This window comes from Humulus lupulus, chromosome 4 (genome assembly GCF_963169125.1).
Source record: "Humulus lupulus chromosome 4, drHumLupu1.1, whole genome shotgun sequence".
NCBI classification, from domain to species: Eukaryota; Viridiplantae; Streptophyta; class Magnoliopsida; order Rosales; family Cannabaceae; genus Humulus; species Humulus lupulus.
In genome coordinates, this window is record NC_084796.1 from 18,686,488 (window position 1) to 18,707,186 (window position 20,699).

General features: G+C 39.5%; 1 protein-coding gene across 1 annotated transcript; it reads left to right on the forward strand.

Moving 5' to 3' along the window:
- Positions 1–14,129: 14,129 nt before the first annotated feature.
- Positions 14,130–16,443, forward strand: LOC133830111 (O-fucosyltransferase 37). Its single transcript, XM_062260027.1, has 4 exons — positions 14,130–14,909; positions 15,003–15,171; positions 15,257–15,346; positions 15,434–16,443. Exons 1-4 carry the CDS (start codon positions 14,245–14,247, stop codon positions 16,193–16,195), a joined length of 1,686 nt encoding a protein of 561 aa, XP_062116011.1. The 5' UTR covers positions 14,130–14,244; the 3' UTR covers positions 16,196–16,443.
- Positions 16,444–20,699: the final 4,256 nt, after the last annotated feature.

Genomic DNA, 20,699 nt, shown 5'->3' on the forward strand with positions numbered 1-20,699 from the left:
GTAGTTGGGTTGTTACAGAAAAGTACTATAGTATTGCAGTCCGAGCTGCGAAGGTTGATGAGTTTATCAACCTGACTAAGAACCGGTTGTCAGTTACTGAGTATGCTTTGAGATTTGACAGGTTGGCGAAGTTCGCACCAGATTTGGTGCCGACTGATGCGGCAAGAAGGGATTGGTTTGTACGGGGGTTGAATGTTATGATCGCTCGTGATGTTAAGATTACTTTGGATCCAGAGACTACTACATATGCTCAGGTAGTGGACAAGGCCCTTACAGCTGAGGGGGTCGATGATCAGATATGGAGAGAGAGCGATACTAGGCGCGATGCCAGGAGGATGGTGCCTCTTTTTACTGAATCTAGTCAGGCCGGAAGTGACAACTGGAGGAGTGTTCCAGTGTGTCCTCGATGCAGACGACGGCATCAGAGAGAATGCAGGATCATGTCCTGCTTTATTTGTGGGAGTGTCAATCATTTGAAGAAGGACTGCCCATAAGCCAGGAAAGAAGAGCCGAAGCAGGGCGACAGTCTCGCTCCTGCCAGAGTATTCACCTTGACTCAGGCTGAGGCAGAGGTAGAGGCTAGCCCCTCAGTTGTGATAGGTCAGATTTCTAGTGCTGGTTCTTCTTACACTACATTGATTGATTCAGGAGCTACTCATTCATTTGTGTCTGCTAGAGTAATAGATCAGCTGTGTAGACCTAGTGATTTGTATGCTAGGGGTTTTCAGACATTGTTGCCGACTAGGGAACTGGTAGTCTCTAGGAGATGGATTAGAGCATTGCCAGTAGAGATAGATGGTAGAGAGTTGTCTGTTGATTTGATTAAGTTTGTAATGGATGACTTCGATGTGATCCTAGGGATGGATTGGTTATCAAGGTATGGGGCGACGATTGACTGCAAGTGCAGGATGGTGACTTTTGAACTAGAAGGGGAGGTACCCTTTGTATTTGTGGGGATAGTTAGTGGACTGCGAGGACCTATGATTTCAGCATTGAAGGCTAGAGACCTGATGTAGGAAGGTTGCATAGGATTCCTAGCGAACATTGTGGATACCTCTAGAGTTATGTCGGTTGGACCGAGTGAGACCAGATTGGTATGTGAGTTTCCAGATTTGTTTCCAGCAGATTGGGCAAGATTTCCGCCACAACGAGAGATCGAGTTTGTTATAGAGTTGGCACCAGGGGCGGAGCCAGTATCTAGGACACCTTACAGAAGGCTCCGGTAGAGTTGAAGGAATTGAAGATTCAATTGTAGGAGTTACTGGATTTGGGGTTCATCAGACCGAGTTTCTCGCCATGGGGTGCTCCAGTGTTGTTTGTTAAGAAGAAGGATGGATCTCTTAGGATGTGTATTGACTACAGAGAGCTGAATAAGTTAACCATTAAGAACAAGTACCCATTGCCTAGGATCAACGATTATTTGACCAGCTACAGGGAAAGACTGTGTTTTCTAAGATTGATCTCCGGTCAGGTTACCATCAGTTAAGGATTAAAGAGGAGAACATACCAAAGATCGCTTTCCACACGATATATGGATATTATGAATTCCTGGTTATGTCCATTGGATTAACCAATGCCTCAGTAGCTTTTATGGACATGATGAATAGGGTTTTCAAGGACTATTTGGACAAATTCATGATTGTGTTTATTGATGACATACTGGTGTATTCCTAGTCAGAGCATGAGCATCATTTGTGTCTGGTATTGCAGCGGTTGAGAGAGCATAGGTTATATGCTAAGTTCAGCAAGTGCGAGTTTTGGCTACCGCAAGTCACGTTCTAGGCCATATTTTCAGTAAGGAAGGGATTCTGGTTGACCCAAGTAAGATTGAGGCAATGAAGGATTGGCCTAGACCGAGCAGTGTATCAGAAGTTAGGAGTTTTCTGGGATTGGCAGGGTATTATCGGTGGTTCATTGAGGGGTTCTCTAGGATAGCCACATTGTTGACTGAATTAATGTGGAAGAAGACTAAGTATGTGTGGAAAGACAGGTGTGAGAACAGTTTCAAGGAATTGAAGCGGCGACTAATCACCGCTCCAGTGTTGAGTCTGCTGACAGACAATGAGAGGTTTGTGGCTTATTGTGACCCTTCCAGATAAGGTTAGGGTGTGTGTTTATGCAAGCCGGAAAGATGATAGCCTATGCATTAAGACAGCTAAAGGAATATGAGCAGAGATATCCCACGCATGATCATGAGTTGGCAGTGGTGGTATTTGCACTCAAGGTTTGGAGACATTATCAATATGGTGAGAAGTGCGAAATATACACTGTCCATAAGAGCTTGAAGTACTTCTTTACTCAGAAGGATCTGAATATGCGCTAGAGACGGTGGCTAGAATTGGTAAAGGATTATGATTGTGATTTCCTATACCATCCTGGGAAGGCTAATGTAGTGGTTGATGCATTGAGTATGAAGGGCCCAGGACAATTGTTCAGTTCAAGACAGATATCTGATAAGTTAGATGAGGAGATGACTAGAGCGAGTATAGAGTTGGTGGTTGGTCGGTTAACCAACACCACTCTTTAGTCTACACTCCTTGAGAGGATAAAGGAAGTGCAGGGGAAGGATCCTCAGTTGATAGAGCACATAGAGAGTGTCTTAATCGGGGCAGCTAAGGACTTCTCTATCTCAGAGATGGGATTACTGAAGTACAAGGGTCGAATCTGTATTTCGATGGATTCTGATATCCAGTGGGAGATCTTGGATGAATCTCACACTACTCCCTATTCTTTACATCTAGGTACGACGAAGATGTACCAAGATTTGAGAGCCTTGTATTGGTGGTCGGGAATGAAGAGGGACGTGGTGGATTATGTGGCCAAGTGCTTAACTTGTCAGCAGGTAAAGGCTGAACATCAAAGGCCAACAAGGTTATTGCAGCCTCTAGGGATTCCAGAGTGGAAGTGGGAGGATATCACCATGGATTTCGTGGTTGGTTTGCCGAAGACCATGGGACAACATGATTCAGTGTGGGTGATTGTGGATAGGTATACCAAGTTCGCCCACTTTTTACCTGTCAAGACGACTTAAACTGTGGAGCAGTATGCTGACCTGTATGTGAAGGAAATTGTTCGACTTGATGGGGCTCTGAGGTTGATAGTATACAACAGGGACCCCACCTTCACCTCCAAGTTTTGGGAGAGTCTGCAGAAGGCTATGGGCACACAGTTGCAGTTTAGTACCGCTTATCATCCTCAGACAGATGGATAGTCTGAGAGGACGATTCAGATACTAGAAGATATGCTACGAGCCTGTGTATTGGATTTTGGGGTGTAATGACCCAACTATTTCTAAGACCTTGGACCATTAAAACTACTAGACATAGCTACTACTTTTGGAGAAAACATACATAAGAAATAATCATAACTTTATTAAAACTCCAAAATAAATATTGTGCAAGTTACAAAATAAAATGTGAAATATGGTATGGGTATCCATTGTTTACTAAAACATAGAACATAACTTTAAATCAATTGTTCAAAAACTAAATGCGGAATTACAAAAGAAACATAATTCAAAAGACTAAAATAAATGTCATCCTCAATCGACACGCAGTCCATTCATCCTTAACACACAAGCCAAGCCGCTACAAATCCTTCCGCCTTCCATATCATTTTCCTGCATCACACTAAAAATAAAGGAGTGCGCCTAATGCCCAGCAAGGAAAATCTACTAAAAACATACATCATAATTTATAAATATAAGACTATATCATATACTATAAAAACATATAACTATCAGAACATATATCATATAGGACTACAATGGCCATCATACTTCTTGGGGCTTTCTAGCTAGGCAAATCATATGCCCATAAATTTGTAAGGCTTGTTATCTAAACAAGTCATATAAATTTGTGGGGCTTGTTATCTAAACAAATCATATGCCCAAGGATTATAAACCATATTCTTGGGGCTTGTTATCTAAACAAGTCATATGCTTGTTATCTAAACAAATCATATGCCCAAGGACTATAAAACATATTCTATACATATACATATCATAACATATAAGCACATAAAATATATCCTATTTTCCTTACCAAAAGCTGAGATATTTGGGAACAAGAATGGGATTAGAACACTCCTATAAACCAACAGTAAAATGGTGAGAATCTAAAGAAAAAGATGAATATGAGAACTAAACCATCAAGAAGAAACTTACCCAGAAGAATCTTATGTTTCAAGAACTTAAATACCTAATCAAGAATCAATGACAAGAGTTAGGATCTGAATAAAAGACACTAAAGAACCATATAGAACTGGACTTAAGGAATATGAATACATTGAAAGACCTTATGGATTGGTCTAAACCTCAAAACCTAAATCACACTATTTCTCACTTCCCAAGTGTTTATAAAAGCTTTAACCCAAAACCTAAGTGTATCTCTCTATAGTAACACTATCACCTTGGAGGCTCTGATCAAATGCTTGAAGAATGAAGAAAATGGCTGAGCACTAGGTCCTATTTATAGAGTTCAAGGAGTGAAACTACCCCTTTTAATTTGAATAAATAAATGATTATAAAATGAAAAATATTTGAATTTTCGTTCAACTGACGCCTAAAACTCGGTCAAAATCGTTCAAAGGCAAGTCTAAGTGGTTAAGGATATTTTTAAAATTAAAAAAGTCAAACTTTCAAAACTATACTCATGGGGCCGATATATCACCCCCTATAGGCAATATATCGCCTCCCCCAGTATTCCCGAGACTTGTTCGATCGTTCGTGCAAAGTCGACGTGTTTTCCGTATCTTCCGTAGGCGATATATCGACCCATATGCTGCGATATATCGACATACGTTGATATATAAAACACGTATTTGCACTTTTTTAGCATAGTTTGAATTGGCTAAATAATTTTGATTGAGTTATAATACGATCCTAACAGCTGCTGGAAGGTTATAGAGCTTCTAGATCTTTCTTTTATTAAAACTATCCATAAAAAATACTTAATTCCTTAATAATCATAATTATGACAAATGTCATGCTCTTATTGGCTTTATCTAAACCTTATGTTATAATAAATAATATATCTATGCCCAACAATATTAATCAAACCTTATGTTATAATTAATATTCTTAAACTATAGGTTAAACTTATAAAATCCATAACTGTTGCTAAGAGTTTCCAACTAAGTCCCGACTTGAACCAAAATCCATGGTAACTAACATACTACTAACTAATACTAACTACTGCTACTACTACTATCTAGCTAGCTAAGTAAATATTTTGGGACTCTACATGGGGGATTTTGGAGTAAGTATCTCCCTTTGATTGAGTTTTCGTACAATAACCGTTACCAGGCGACTATCGGCGTGGCTCCGTATGAGATGTTATATGGGAGGAAGTGCAGATCACCTATCCATTGGGATGAGATGGGTGAGAGGAGATACTTAGGTCCTGAGATGGTTCAGAGGACCAATGAGGCGATTGAAAAGATTAGAGCTTGAATGCTCGCCTCCCAGAGTCGCTAGAAGAGTTATTTGGACTTGAAACGCAAGAGCGTAGAGTTTGAAGTCGGTGGCCATGTTTTCCTTAGGGTTTCACCTTTGAGAGGAGTGAAATGGTTTGGTGTTCGGGGCAAGCTGAGCCCTAGGTTTGTTGGCCCCTTTGAGATTCTGGAACGGGTTGGAGAGGTAGCTTACAGATTGGCGATGCCTCCAGCTTTATCAGGGGTTCATGATGTCTTTCACATATCCATGCTCCGGAAGTATGTATTAGATTCTACACATGTATTGAGTTATGAGAACTTGGAGCTAGACCAGGATTTATCATATGAGGAGAAGTTAGTTCAGATTCTTGACCGGAAGGATAAAGTCTTGCGGAGCAAGACCATTGCCTTGGTGAAAGTGTTGTGGAGGAACAACAGGGCAGAGGAGGCGACGTGGGAACTTGAATCAGATATGCAGGAGCGGTGTCCCGAGTTATTCAGGTAATTTTGAGGATGAAATTTTTGTAAGGAGGGGATAGTTGTAGCGTCCCAAATTTGCTAGTAGGGCTTAAGGCTTTGATTAGCGTGCCTGGAGGGCAATAAATGATTTATTATTTAAATATGTGAATTTGATGAGTATGTGATTAGAAATGCATGTTTAGGTGAATCAAATATGCATGTGTGCCCTATTTGGTTATTAGGGGCATGCTTGTAATTTTAGCCCATTGAGGGCATAAATGCAGTATTTGTGATTATTGTGATCTTTACCACGTGTGAGTGGTGATATATATGAGATGCACAATCCGAGACAGTCCTAGGGAGCAATTTAGCTAGGAAATCACAACGGGACCCAATACCCGACTCGGGGCGAGTCAAGGGGTATTTCGAGCATTAGACATTTTACTGGGTTATCGGGTTATGAAAATAAATATTTGGTGATATATTTGAAGTTAGGACGTTTAGGAGGGAATATCGGGGAGATTTACCATTTTTCCCTCGGAGACGTTTTTGGTACCCCGAGCCTTGGAGGTAACTTAAGTGACCTAGGATAAGTAAAACAAAACTTAGGAAACACTCAGAAACTTGACAATTGATCCTATCTCCCTTTCCTCTCTCTCTCTCTTATGTTCTCTAAACCTTACCAAGGGAAACATTGAAGATTAAGCAAGGAATTTGGGCTCTAAACTTGGGGATTAGCTCAGCTTCAACTTGTGGATTCAAGTAGAGGATAAGGTAAGCTTTGAACTATGATTTTAGCCTTTAGATTCTGTAATTATTGGTTGATTTTTTAGCTTTCTTAAGTCTTTGAAGTTGAAGATTAAATTTGGGATTTGATGAGGTTTTGAGCTAGCTTTTTGTAAGGTTTTGTTGCTAGGACTATTTTAGAACTTCTGTGGTGATTAAATTGAGTTGTTAGATTGATTTTGGGGTAAATTGGCTTGGTTTTAGTTGTGAAAATGGGGAATTTTTCTGGGTTCGAAGGGTCGGGCTGCGACATTGTTCTTGGTGAGCCGCGACCCTCTAGAACGTTTGGGAGGTCAGGAAGAGGGGCAGGCTGCGACACCCTATAGGTTGGGTCGCGGCGCGCATAGGCTGAAATGGGAGGCTGGTTTCTGGTTGAGGCGGGCCGCGGCACAAGGCCTTGGGGCCGTGGCGCTTAGTGGGTTTTTGGACCTCGAGAAGGTTTTAGGCTCGGGAATCCAAAATTTAAGGCTCGGGATGGATTTTATCACCCGGATTGATAGAATTCAAGGTCCCAGAGATTAGAATTATAACCCAAAGTTATTTAATGGATTATAATTTGATGGATGGATGTTGTAGATACGTTGTGACTAGGTTTTGAGCGAGACTCGGACTAGAGGATTGTGCTCGGGAAATCAGTGCTCGGAAAGCTCGGGACACAGGTAAGAAAACTGTTGTACCCGTAGAGCAGGGCAGGGCCCTATAGTTTGTATTGCAAGGCAGGAACCTATGTGATTGTGTTGCAGGGCATAGCCCTATTAATTATGTTTGTATTTGTTTAAGTATTTGTTAAGTTTATGATATGTGTTGCATATTTGTAAATGTACGGCAAGGGCCGGGAACGACAAGGGCCGGGAACGACGAAGGTCGAGAACGACAAGGCCGAGTACGACAAGGGACTGGGAGAAGCGTTAAGCATGTGGAGTGCAAGTTGTCAGGGTGAGACCCCTATTGAATACTCGGGATATCCTCACGATGTAGACCACGAACCTAGGGCCTGGTAAAGCGCTTGGGATGGCATGGTCGTTATGTGTTTAGCATGTTGGTGGCTTTGTTATATGCTGATTGATAGTTGTGCATATGTTGATTGTTTGTATGGAGTTTTCTTGCTGGGCTTCGGCTCACGGGTGCTCTGTGGTGCAGGTAAGGGCAAGGGAAAAGTCAATCAACCATGAGTACGGAGAGCGTGAAGCGGCGTGTACATGTTCGGCCTTCCTGGCTGCCAGGGTCAGGGGTATTTTTTGGGAGATGTTTTGTATTAGTCTGAATTTTTTCGTTTAGTCGACTTTAATCATATTTTGAGTTGTAAATATTTCTAAATGGTATTTTGGGATCCCAAATGTATAACGCTTTATAATTTCAATGAATGATTACATTTTTAAATTATATGATTTTTTTATCACAGTTTAGCTACACATTTAACCTAAAACCTCGATTAGCGAGTTAATTGCACGTTTTAAACTCACTTAGTAACGGCTATAAGGAAGTGGGGTGTTACATTTACGCTCGGCAATCCCATTTTGTTCATGTGTATGTGGACATGAGAGTCGATGGTTGTAATGCCCGAAATCCCTAATGCGGTTTAATGGCTGGATTAGTAGGCCGGGAGGGCCATAACTGTTTAATTATGCCATTAAATGAATATATGCATGTTTATGTGAGTTATATTATAATATGATGTTATATGCATGCATGTGGGTCCACATTTGAATATTATGATGTTTTGATAATTTGGCCCATCTAGGGCAAATTTGTGTATTTGGGTGCATAATGTGATTTGTGAATGAGATTCCATTATTATGGAGATATATTTGAGCTATTCGGCATGAGACGGTCCTATATAATGGATTAGCGGTTTTGTCATAACGGGGTCAAATTTTGGGTAGTAAGAATTTTTATTTGATGATAAATTTGGAGTATTTGAGATCAGGATGAAATTCTGGAAGTTTTGACTATAATGTCCCCGGGGGTGTTTTTGAGACCCCGAGCACTAGGTTTTATTTGAGGTTACTTAAGCTTGAAGTAGCTTGTCAGATAGAACGTACGTTAGAAAACCTCTCGTTCTTCCCCGTTAGTTCATTTTCACCGGTCGAAGCGTTTTCGAAGATATCTTGAGTTCTAGGAGTCGAAATCAAGCGAGGATCGAGGCATAGCGATCCTAGGAAAGATTAGAAGCTTCTTGATTGAAGGATTTGACGAGAAACAACCCAATCAAAGGTAATCTAAGTTTAAAGTTTTGAGTTTTTAGAGTTTCTAAGCTTTGGATTGGCTTTTGTGAATTGTTGAGTTTTTGGTTTGATTGAACCTTGGGTTTTGATTGTTTTGGAGCATTAGGAGGCTTGGGAACTTTGATTTTATGATTTGGTAATGTTTAGGCATGATTTTGGAGGCTTTGGGATGTTGGAGAACGAGTTTGGGTGTGTTTTGAGTTGGGCGTCGCGACCCTGTTCTTGAAGAGCCGCGACCCTAGCTCGAAGAAGCAGGTGGAAGGATTTGTGCTTGCTGGGCGCCACGGCCCTTGATGTTGAGCGCCACGGCCCTTGCTTCAGTGGTGGCTGGGAGCCGCGACCCAAGGTGCCAGGGCTGCAGCCCTTGAGCAGGGTTGAGCCCGTTTGAGTGTTTTGGCCCCAGGAACATGGTTTTAGGCCTCGGGATCGTTCCTACTACCTGGATTAGTGGGGATTGATGTCCCAGAGGCTAGATCTTGGTTTGGGAACCCTTGATTATCATTTTATTGATGGTGTCCCATATTTGTTATGATTAGGTGACCGCTAAAGGACTAAAAGCTAGACTGTTCTCAAGGGTCGTTCTTTTATTCATTCTAGCTCGAATCAGAGGTAAGAAAACTGCACCCCATATGTGACATGCATGGTTATTCATGAGGCATGTTGAATGTGTAAATGTGGACATGGATTGATCATTGAATGCTTGGCAAATCTTGCTAACTTGTGGATGGCACTGACTAATTAGTCAGAATTGGCAAAGGTATCAGTATCAACTGTGAAGCTGTGACTCATTAGTCAAGTTCGGCAGTGGTATTGGGCACTGGTCACACGGTGCTGACTCATGAGTCAGGAACGACCTTAGCATGTTCAACGGAAGCCATTAAAGATTAGATCTAATCGACGTCCTGCATTGAATGACTCAAAAGAGCATTAATGCCGGACCAACCTCAAGTTCGATGAATACTATAAGAGCTTGTCTAGCCAATGGCTAGTCATTTAGAGCCACAGTGACTATCTAGTCACATGGCTGTGGGTGTTGAGCCCGTGAGACTTACCCATCAGTCTCTCATCTGTTTAAGGCTAGTGGCTTATCCAGCAACCACTCTTTTATTTAAGTTAGTGACTTGCTTGTCAGTCACTCAGTATGGTTTTCTAGAACCTCAAGTGATATTCACTCATCTGTTTAAGTGCTCAAAGCTCTGTGTGATTATAATGATAATCCTTTGACAATGTTTATATACAATACTGTGTTTTCTTGTTGGGCTTTGGCTCATGGGTGCTATGTGGTGCAGGTAAAGGGAAAGAAAAGCTCACCCAGCCTTGAGTGGAGAGCTTAGGTGGTGATGTGTACATATGCGGCCGCTTGACCACCACGGCCAATGAGTTCTCAGACGAACTAGGGGGTTTACCCTATTTTTGCCGCTTAGGTCGGCGAGTTTGTAATTTTGAAACAGTAATGCCCTTTTTGAGTTGTAAATAACTTGTAAATGTTCTTGTGGGCCCATGAACAGTTTTATGTATTAAATAAAACATATCCTTTCCTTTTTATTGAATTTTCCACCTTAGCCTGTTAATAACACTTAGAACACGTTTTTAACCAAATGACTCGAGTAGCGGGTCAAATTTCCGGTTCACCGTAATGGTTCTGGGGTAACCAGGGCGTTACAATGGTGAATGCCATGTTTTTCTTAAAATCTTGTGAAGGAACGGTACTCACCCCCCAATCAGATTGAATGCTTTTAATTTTATAGCCAAGTTGTAGTTCAACTTGAGTTTTAAATTTGACAAATGTAGGTAATGCTTCATCTTTGGTTCTAAGCAAATACAACCAAGTATGTCTAGAAAAGGCATCAATAAAACTAATGTAATACCTATATCCATTGGAAGATGAGACAGGGGCTGAGCCCTATAAATCAGAATAAAAAAGTTGTAATGGTTCGGTATATATAGTGTCAGAATTTGGGAAAGGTAGTTTATGGTGTTTGCCAAGACAATAGGAATTGCACAACTCAGAAACATTTTTATTATGAAAATCAATGTTACAAGAGTGTAAAACAGATTTGACAATCTTAGAGGAGGGTTATCCAAGGCGATTATGATATAGACGAAATACATTTTGTGGTATAACAGTTGAGCTACTCAAACATGTTACATCAGAAAAAGAGTGAAAATGTGACTGCAGAGGAGAGGAGAAACCAGCAGGGGTCTCAGACTGGGTAGATTTGGCAATAAGAGCAAGTTGGGTGGGATCAAATCGATAGAGGCCCTTGTGGCGTTTCCCAGCCAGCAATATCTTCCTTGTAGTTGTTTCCTTCACACAACAAAAATTAGAGTGAAACTAAAAAAAGACATGGTTATCTTCAGCAAATTGAGAAACACTAAGCAAATTTTTTGTAATATCGGGTTCATGAAGAATATTTCATAAATCGAGAGGTTTAGGATGAGAGGGAGTATAAAAATAAGATTGCCCAACATTTTTAATTTCCAAACCTGCACCATTACCCATGTGATTAGGTGAGAGGTGGCTCCCAAATCTGGATACCAGCTGCCATCAGAGACTGTCTCAGGAGTGGCTAGCATGGCCTGCATTTCACCACTTGAGGAACTTGGGGAGAAGGTTTAAAATGATTTAGGTCCATGGAAGGACTTGTCAAAGCGATAGAAACATTGTTTGACAGAGTGACCTTGCTTGTGACAAAGTTGGCATTGTTGTTTTTGTCCCCAACTATTGTAAGAGCCATGACCAGTACCTGGGTAAGTTCTGGCAGTACCAAACATTGAAGGAGATTGACCACGAGTAGGAAAGGAAACGAACCAGGAGTGTTGAAAGATGAAGAATGCCCAAAAGAAGGAGAGTTGTATTCATTCTGTGGGTATGAGGGCCTTGAGTATCCCCCACGTGAACCTCCATTCAATAAGCCTCCTCTAGGGTTTGAAGGGCGAGATTGAGAAGCAAGATTTGCCTCAGTAGTAGCAATATAAAAATCCTTAGCACCTTTCTCCATTCGAACTTCTTGGGCCATCAAGAATGCTTCAATATCAGCCACAGTATAAGGATCAGTTCGAGTATGAACAAATGTAATAAAAAATTCATATTCTTTGGGTAACCCATTAAAGATAGCTTCAATTTGATCTTGTTCAGAAGTAACATGACCAAAGGAGGCAAGAGTATCAACGATTGTTTTAATTTTGAGAAGGTATTCACTTAAAGAACCAACCATTCGGGTATTGCGAAGAAGAATGCGAAATTGACTTATCTTTGCACAATTTTGAGAGGTGTAGTAATTGGAAAGAGAAGACCAGATCTGAGCTGTAGAATCACGTCCAATCATCCTATTGGTCATTTTCTCAGACATTGAAGAAAGAAGCCAAGTGATAAGCAAAATGTCCTGTTGCTCCCAATCTTGATACTCTGGATTTACGCGATTTGCAGCTCGATCGGTTTCAGTCAGAAATTGTTGCGGAACGTTCGAATCATCGAGAAATTTTTGCAGATGATTGCCAGGGATTGCATGAAAGACTTGAGGTTTCCACGGTAGGAAGTTGTGTTCATCTAATCTGATAGACAGAGTATGAGAAAATTGTACAGGACATGTCTTGGGAAGATATACGGTAGCGAAAGCAGCTTGAGAAGGTGTTAGAAGCTTGAGCCATTGTGAAAATGGAAATGAAGAAGAAGACGACGGATCGAAAGACAAGAAGTCAAAGAAAGGGCACTGATACCATATTATGATTCTAAGAAAGAATGTTTTAGCTGAAAGAATTGATTGTATTGATAATATTGATTAAAGAAGGACCAGCCCCTTATATACGATGAGATGGATCAGTTAGTTACAACAGAAAAGAGTTAAGACTGTTAAGTACACAGTAACAACAAACTTAACCTTAGCCAACCAGAACAGTGATACTTATAACTAAATAATACACAGCTAGTCCTTAACAGGTATCTTGTGTGTGCAGATAGTTCAAGCCTTAGTGTCGTTGAAGATTGCGACAAATATTAACTAAGATGGATTCTCCGATCAATATTAGGATGATGTAAAAACATGGTTTAATAATAACAAAAAAAAATATAGTACTTATAAAACAGGCTGTTACATGTTACATATTGGTTACACCTTCTCAAACCTATAATTCAAGCTAAGAAGAAGAGTCATTATTCTGATATATTTGTATATAGAAAAGAAAAATTTGAGCTTCAAGTTTTGATTGTCTTTACTGGTCTCTAAATCTGGAGTGGATATTAATATATATATATATATATATATATAAGCACTTAAAACATATGCATAATGCAAAGTTGGGTTACAAAAAAGGGGAAAAAATACATGCAATGTCATGAAATATATTCTAATCTTCCTCATCATCTATCGTGTCTTCTTTAATCTTTATTCATCCAGTTAGTATTCTTTCGTTCATGATCTTTGGGAGCATTCTCTAATACGTTCGTCACTATATTTATTCACCATTTAAGAATTGATTCCATTCATATATAAAATGAAATATTTCTAAATATAGAAAAAATTACATGTACACGTAACAAAATAATACAAAAAAAAGGAAAGTAAAAATAGATATAATCTACATTAAAGATGTTTTAATTGTAGTTTAGATAGAGTGAAATTCCTAATTTATTATTTTCAATAGTTAAATCAAATGATTACACTTGATATAATATAAAAATTAAAGTTTAGGTATAATTTTAGTGTGTGGAACATGCATAAATAATTAATTAATTAATAAATAACAATGCATTATTTTAAAAACGGTTTCTTATTGATCACATTAAATTTAGAAATTCTATTAGTTTACATTGTATGTCTATATTACTAGTTAATTTAGTTCTTGTATATCAATAATTTATAATTTTTTTATTATAAATTACCATCTTATTTTAAAGAGAAATAATTGAGAATTGATTGTAGTTTTTTTATATTATTCAATAAAAAAAACATGCATACTCATCTCTCATCTATAGCCTATAGCCCACCCCAAACCAATTCGTTTTCTTCCTCATTTAAAAAAACCCGGGAAAACTCTACAAACTCCAACTGACTAACTGTCACTTCTTTCCCACATTATCCTTGTAGCAACACACTGTTGTTACTCAAAATTGAAGGCTAAAATCGACATTTTACTAAAAATCAAGACTCAACAGTACGCTTCACTTAAACAATAAACAAAATAAAAGGCTTTGAAGTGTAATTTCCACTCCAAAACTTTCTTTCTTTAGCTCTTTTTCTTTACGATATTCATCTTCTTTCTTCTCCGCTCTGTTCCAGTGTTTCTCACTTCTCAGATTCTCTCTGCTCCAAGAAACCATAAAAGCCCGAACCTCTCTCTCATGGCTTCCATAACCAAACCAAGAACCAACATGAAGAACTCCATCATAGCAATCAACCCCTCTTTCCCATTCCTCCATTTCCTCCCACATTCACCTCTCACCGCCCTCCTCTTCTCTCCTCGAAAGAGCCAGAAGAGCCTCCACCTCTGTACCAACTTCTCCACCACCCTCCTCCTCTTCTCACTCTCTCTTCTCTTCTCCTTCACATTCTTGCTCGGAATCTTCCTCCTTGGATTCCTCCGCTCATACCAAAACTCCCCTCTTCCTTGTTCTGTTTTTTCCTCGCCTGAATTCTTCTCAACCTCGCTCTCGTCGAGGTCCACATCTGTTTCCGACAATGACGAAGGAGTGCCTAGGCTTTCATACAGTACCATGGTGCCATTACCGGCTCACGGCCTCTCCGGTAACCTCTCGGAGCCAGAGCGGGAGTTTTGGCAGCAGCCCGATGGAGAAGGGTACCGGCCTTGCCTGGACTTCAGTATTGGGTATCGAAAGGCCTCCGCCGAAATCTCTAAGGAGAGGAAGAGGTACCTTATGGTGGTGGCTTCAGGTGGACTGAACCAGCAGAGGAACCAGATTGTTGATGCTGTTGTTTTTGCTAGGATTCTTGAGGCTGCTTTGGTTCTTCCCATTTTGCAGGTCAATCTGATTTGGGGAGATGAGAGGTATATTGGGATTAATTGAAAACTCTGCTTTTCAATGCAAGAAAGAAAGACCCTGATATTCTTTTCTTGTATTGTTTTTGTTTTTGTTTTAAGTGAATTTTCGGATATATTTGATGTTGAACATTTCAAGAAGACTTTACAAGCTGATGTTCGAGTAGTATCGACGGTTCCCTCTTCACATTTAATGTTAAGACAGCCTATTCACTCCAAGATTCCTCGCGACATCACTCCAAAATGGATTCATTCAAGATTCTTTAATCAAGTACTTACTACTATACTAATTCTTAATTAATGGAATCTCTTTCTTCTTCTTTCTTGATTATTGATTTTCATTCTTTTACTATTAGCTGAATAAAGATGGACTTCTCATACTTAAAGGGTTAGATTCTAAGCTTACCAAGAATCTTCCCTCTGATTTACAGAAGCTTAAATGTAAGGTAAGGTATAGTATTTTTCTGTCCTTTTCTTTTAGTAATTACTAGAATTAGAAACTAATAGTTGGGTATTGTTCTTTTTTGTTTTAGGTAGCGTTTCATGCACTAAGATTCGCAGCACCAATAAGACAGCTCGGAGAACAATTGGCTAAGAGAATGTGGATAGAGGGTCCGTACATTGCTCTACATCTCCGGCTAGAGAAAGATGTTTGGGTCAGAACCGGTTGCCAGACCGGTCTAGGACCCGAATTCGACGACGTCGTAGCCAAGATCCGTGAATCCGAGCCCGAGTTCCTAACCGGGAGCCTAAACATGAGCCATGCACAGCGAAAACTCGCCGGTCTATGCCCTCTCAACGCCTTCGAAATGGCTAGGTTTTTGAAGGCACTGGGCGCACCGAAGAGTACTCGGATATACAACGCCGGAGGAGAGCCGTTCGGCGGCGGTAGGGCTCTGCATCCACTCATTGCGGAGTATCCGAATCTGGTGACGAAGGAGATGTTGGCACGCGAAGGAGAGCTCTCCCGCTTTGTCAACAAGTCCTCTGCTTTGGCTGCTATAGACTACATCGTGTGTCTTAGTAGCGACGTGTTTGTGCCTTCGCACGGTGGAAACATGGGGCGAGCCTTGCAGGGTCACCGCGCCTACGTCGGCCACAGGAAGTTCATTAAGCCTAACAAGCGAGCCATGTTGCCTTTCTTTGAAGACCCCACCATTTCCGAGGCGGAGTTCGGCAGCGTGGTGAGGGAGCTTCACCGTAAGTCCTTAGGTCAGCCCGAGCCGAGGAATTACAGGAGAGATCGCGATGTCATTGCTTACCCTGTTCCTGAGTGCTTGTGTCAAAAACCATAGTGTTGCCCAAAACCAAATATTTTCTAGGAAAGTTACACTATGAAAATCGTTTGATGGTGTTATTCTTTTGCATTTTAGCTTAATGCTTTTACTATAATAAGTAGTACTTCACTTTGGTTAACATGTTTTCTACTCCGTTAGTAATGGCTATTAATTTTTTTTAGTCTTCTTTTTTCGTTATATGAATGAAAGGTCAGTCAATACTCAATCGGCATTTGGAAATGGTACTTTTTATTTTAATGTTAATTGACAAAATGTTTTTTTTTTTGTTGACAAAGCAAAATGAAATTCTTCGATATATATATTTTGCAAAATATTCTTCTAGACACATTTATGTTAAAACCCAAATGACTCGGCCAAACTAACCCGAAAAATCCAACAAAAAGACATAACCGAAAAACATAAGCTACATTTTAGGTGAGTTGAAATTTTTTGTAACTCGCCCAATATAACTCGCCTCAATTAATTTTTTTTAAACTTTATTTATTTTATATTTGTATCTAGTCATTTTTTTTGAGGAAATAATCAAACTTTATTACTCATAAATATCACTCTGAAACAGAGTAAACAATTCAGGAGAAATATCTGTCTCCTGTATACTACGGTCAGAATAAGAACAAGAAGCCATAGCTAGGAAATGAGCTACCTTGTTTGCTGACCATTTAACAAAAGCACAACTTGCTGCCAATTGTGATCCTTTATCCAACTAAGCGCCTCCTTGACTCCTATAACCTCTACCACCGCCGGAGTCAAGCACCCTGCATCGCTCTTCATCTTGGCCTCTATAAGATGACCATCATGACCTCTAGCAACAAAACCGACACCATACCTGCCTTCGTTTAAAAAAATAGCACCATCAATATTAATCTTAATCATATTAACAGTTGGTTTGGTCCATTGCTCACTTCCTTCATTGGGTGATAAAACACCTAGAGAAGACATTAAAGATTCCTTCTGAGCACTAACCCATTGATCAAGAGCCGTTCTAGCTGATGGGACTACTTTCTCCACCGAAGAAGCTTGTTGTCGCCACACAAGAACATTTCTAGCTTTCCACAGTTGCCAACATAGCATACCTGCTTCAGCAATGCCTTCTAAACAACCCACCAGAAATGCCTCTTCCAACCATTCACCAAAACTTGCAGCCTGCCTTGCAATATACCCAATAATAGACCTCCTCCAGCATTGTTTAGCAAAAAAAAAAAATGAACTAAACCATGCAGAATAATCTCGGGTTCCTTATGAAAAAAAGGGCAATCTGTTTGCACACTCACTTGCTTTGAAGCCAACTGCACCAATGTAGGAATACAACATGTAATGGCTCTCCAGAGTAAGTTTTTAGCTTTGGGTGGGATCTTAAAATTCCACAGCTTCCGCCAAAATCCTGAATTATCATCTGCCCTCCACCTGCCATTCAATTCTTGCAATATATTATAGGCACTCTTGACTGAATATATACCTGAGAGTTTTTTAGTTCAATGCCAACGATCAGGAATAGAAGAGGTACTCAGTGGAATACTAAGAATAAGCCTGCTATCCCTTTCCTCAAACATATCATGCACCAACTCCACATCCCACTCTGCTCCTCCAACAACCATGAGGCTATTCAGCTTATTATTTTCCAAAGCAGGATTTTGCGTGACAATGTAAGCATTAGACTTATCAGGCAGCCATGGTTCATTCAAAATCCTTATCTTTTCACCAGAATGCAACACACCACCTCATCGCCACCCTTAGTAATTGTTGTGATTCCCATATGCTCTGCCAAATAAAACTTGGATTACTCCCCAAAGTCGCATTAAAGAGCGAGCTTTTGGGGTAGTACCAGCCTTAAAAACTTCCCCACTAAACCTTCCTCCATTGTAGCCAATCTCCACCCTTGCTTCCCTAAGAGAGCAAGATAGAAATCTCTTAGATCTTAAAATCCCATACCACCCCTATTCTTATGAACAGACATACGCTCCCAGCTCATCCAAGATATTCCTCTTCTATTTTAGGAGAAACTCCACCAAAATTTACTCATCATTCTCTCTACTTCTTTGCATATCCCTAGTGGTAATAGAAAAACACTCATCGCATAGCTAGGTAAAGATTGAACCACAGTTGTGATGAGTACCTCTTTCCTGCTCTAGACAAAAGTCTACCATCCCAACTCTGAATGCGCTTCCTGATCCTCTCCTTTAGAAAGCCAAGAATAACAGACTTATTTTGACCCATAGTGTTTGGAAAACCAAGATAGCTACTATGATCTTCTACTTCACGAATCCCCATCAGATAGCACACTTGCCTTCTCTCCACACCACTCACGTTGGTACTAAAAAATAATGAGGATTTCACCAGATTTATCTGCTGACCAGATGTTGTCTCACACTTTCTAAGTAACCTCATAACATTCCTTGCTTCCTCTTCAGACACCTTGCAATATAGATAATTTTCGTCAGAAAATAACATATGAGAAACTATTGATGCTCCCCTAGCTACCCTACAACCATGTAACTAGCCTCTTGACTCAAATTTCCTAATTAATGCAGATAACCCTTCAACACAGATAATGAACTATTAAGGATACAAAGGATCCCCTTGATGTATTCCTCTCGATGGGGTAATAGGACCCAACTTCTACCCCTCACTCGCTAGTTTGTAAGTCAGTGAAGTCATACACATGTCAATAAGCTGCACCCATTTATCTGAAAAACCCATCCTATGTAGGATGGCCCTTAGATAAGGCCATTCCAAATGGTCATATGCCTTACTCATGTCCAGCTTCACAGCTAAGTAACCTTCCTTTCCTTTCCTCTTCCGCTTTAAATAATGCATGATCTCAAACGAAACCATAATATTATCTGAAATAAGTGTTTAAGGAATGAACGCACTCTGAGCATCCAAAATAATGTGTGTAAGCATCGGCTTCATTCTATTTGCAATCACTTTTGAGATGATCTTGTAAAGAACATTACAAAGGGAAATGGGTCTTAGATCCCCCATTGTTTCCAGATTTCTCTTTTTCGGAATCAAAACCACATTGGTATCGTTTAACCCCTGAGGAAGAATACCATGATCAAAGAAATTCCTGGTTGAAGATATAACATCCTCCCCAACTATACTCTAGTACTTCTGATAGAATCCATGAGTAATACCATCTGGCCCTGGCGATTTGTCTTGGTGCATTTGAAATAGAGAATCTTTGACTTCAGATTCTTCTAACGGTTTAACCAATTCAAGGTTATCTTCTTCTGAGATAGTTGGATGGATACACTCAATCACATCTCGCCAATCTGATTCAGTATATGTAAACAAATTATTGAAATAATCCACCATTAGATCAGGCAAGCCCGTATCTTTTTCTACCCAATTGCCATCATTCCCACACAATTTTAGAACCTGAATACTCCTTCTTCTAGCACTAGCTGAAGCATGAAAATATTTACTGTTTTGATCACCTTCTTTCAGCCACAATTGCTTAGATCGTTGCCTCCAATATACCTCCTTCTGATTCATGATCTTAAACAACTTCTTTTTAACCTACTCCCCTCTACGACCCTTCCATTGATGTAGAATGTGATTACAATATCGAATCCTCTTATGAAAGTTTCCTATTATATTCTTTTCCCAACCTTCAAAAACATTACCACAATATTTAACCTTGCTCTGAATATCCATGTCTTTATCAAACTCCCAGTTATCTCTCACCACTTGTTGGTACACTGGTTCTCGTAACCATGCATTTTCAAATCTAAAATTAACATTATATAAAATTAAATTTAAATTATACATTATATTGTTATTAGTTATACATTATATAAAATTAAATTTAAATTATTTTTTGAAAAAACCATAAAATTTAAAGTAACAACTATTTAAGTTACAAGTTCAAACTAAAATAGAGAAAATAATTAAAAAAAATTAGTACAATATATATGTTTTAAAAATTCAGTATTTTAGGCAAGTTAACTTGCCTAGACAGCCCAAACTGATAGTCGGGTTGAAGTTTTTTTTTTTAATTGGGCAAGTTATGGGTTGGCAACCCGATTATAAGTTTGGATGAGTTGAAAATATGCCCAACCCACCCAAACCAACCGATGAACACTAGGGGTGTTCATTGGTCGATTTGGGCGGGTTGGTTGGATTTTTGACAAACCCAAACTTATAATCGGGTTGATACTTTTCAACCCGTAACCCACCCAATTAAAAAAAATTGAAGTTCAACCCGACCATCAGTTTGGGCGGGTTAACCTACCCAAACCACCCAAACTTTTTAATTAATTTTTTTTTTTTCTAAAAAAATAATTTTCACTAATTTTTTTTATTATTTTCTCTATTTTTAGTTTGTATTTGTAACTAAAATAATTGTTACATTAAAATATATGGTCTTTTATAAATATTTTTTTTTTGAATTTAGTTTATATATGTATAGTTAATAATTAAATAAATATAAAATTAAAAAATAGGCAAATCCTTAATAGGGTGGATTGCAAAAAATTTCAACCCATCCAATATAATAATT

What these genes read in the sequence shown, in the direction of transcription:
- LOC133830111 (XM_062260027.1), top strand. Translation starts at nt 14,245, where the DNA reads ATGGCTTCCATAACCAAACCAAGAACCAACATGAAGAACTCCATCATA. An exon ending in CTGATTTGGGGAGATGAGAG is followed by an intron (nt 14,910 to 15,002) that starts GTATATTGGGAT and finishes TTTTGTTTTAAG; the next exon opens with TGAATTTTCGGATATATTTG. An exon ending in ATTCAAGATTCTTTAATCAA is followed by an intron (nt 15,172 to 15,256) that starts GTACTTACTACT and finishes TTTTACTATTAG; the next exon opens with CTGAATAAAGATGGACTTCT.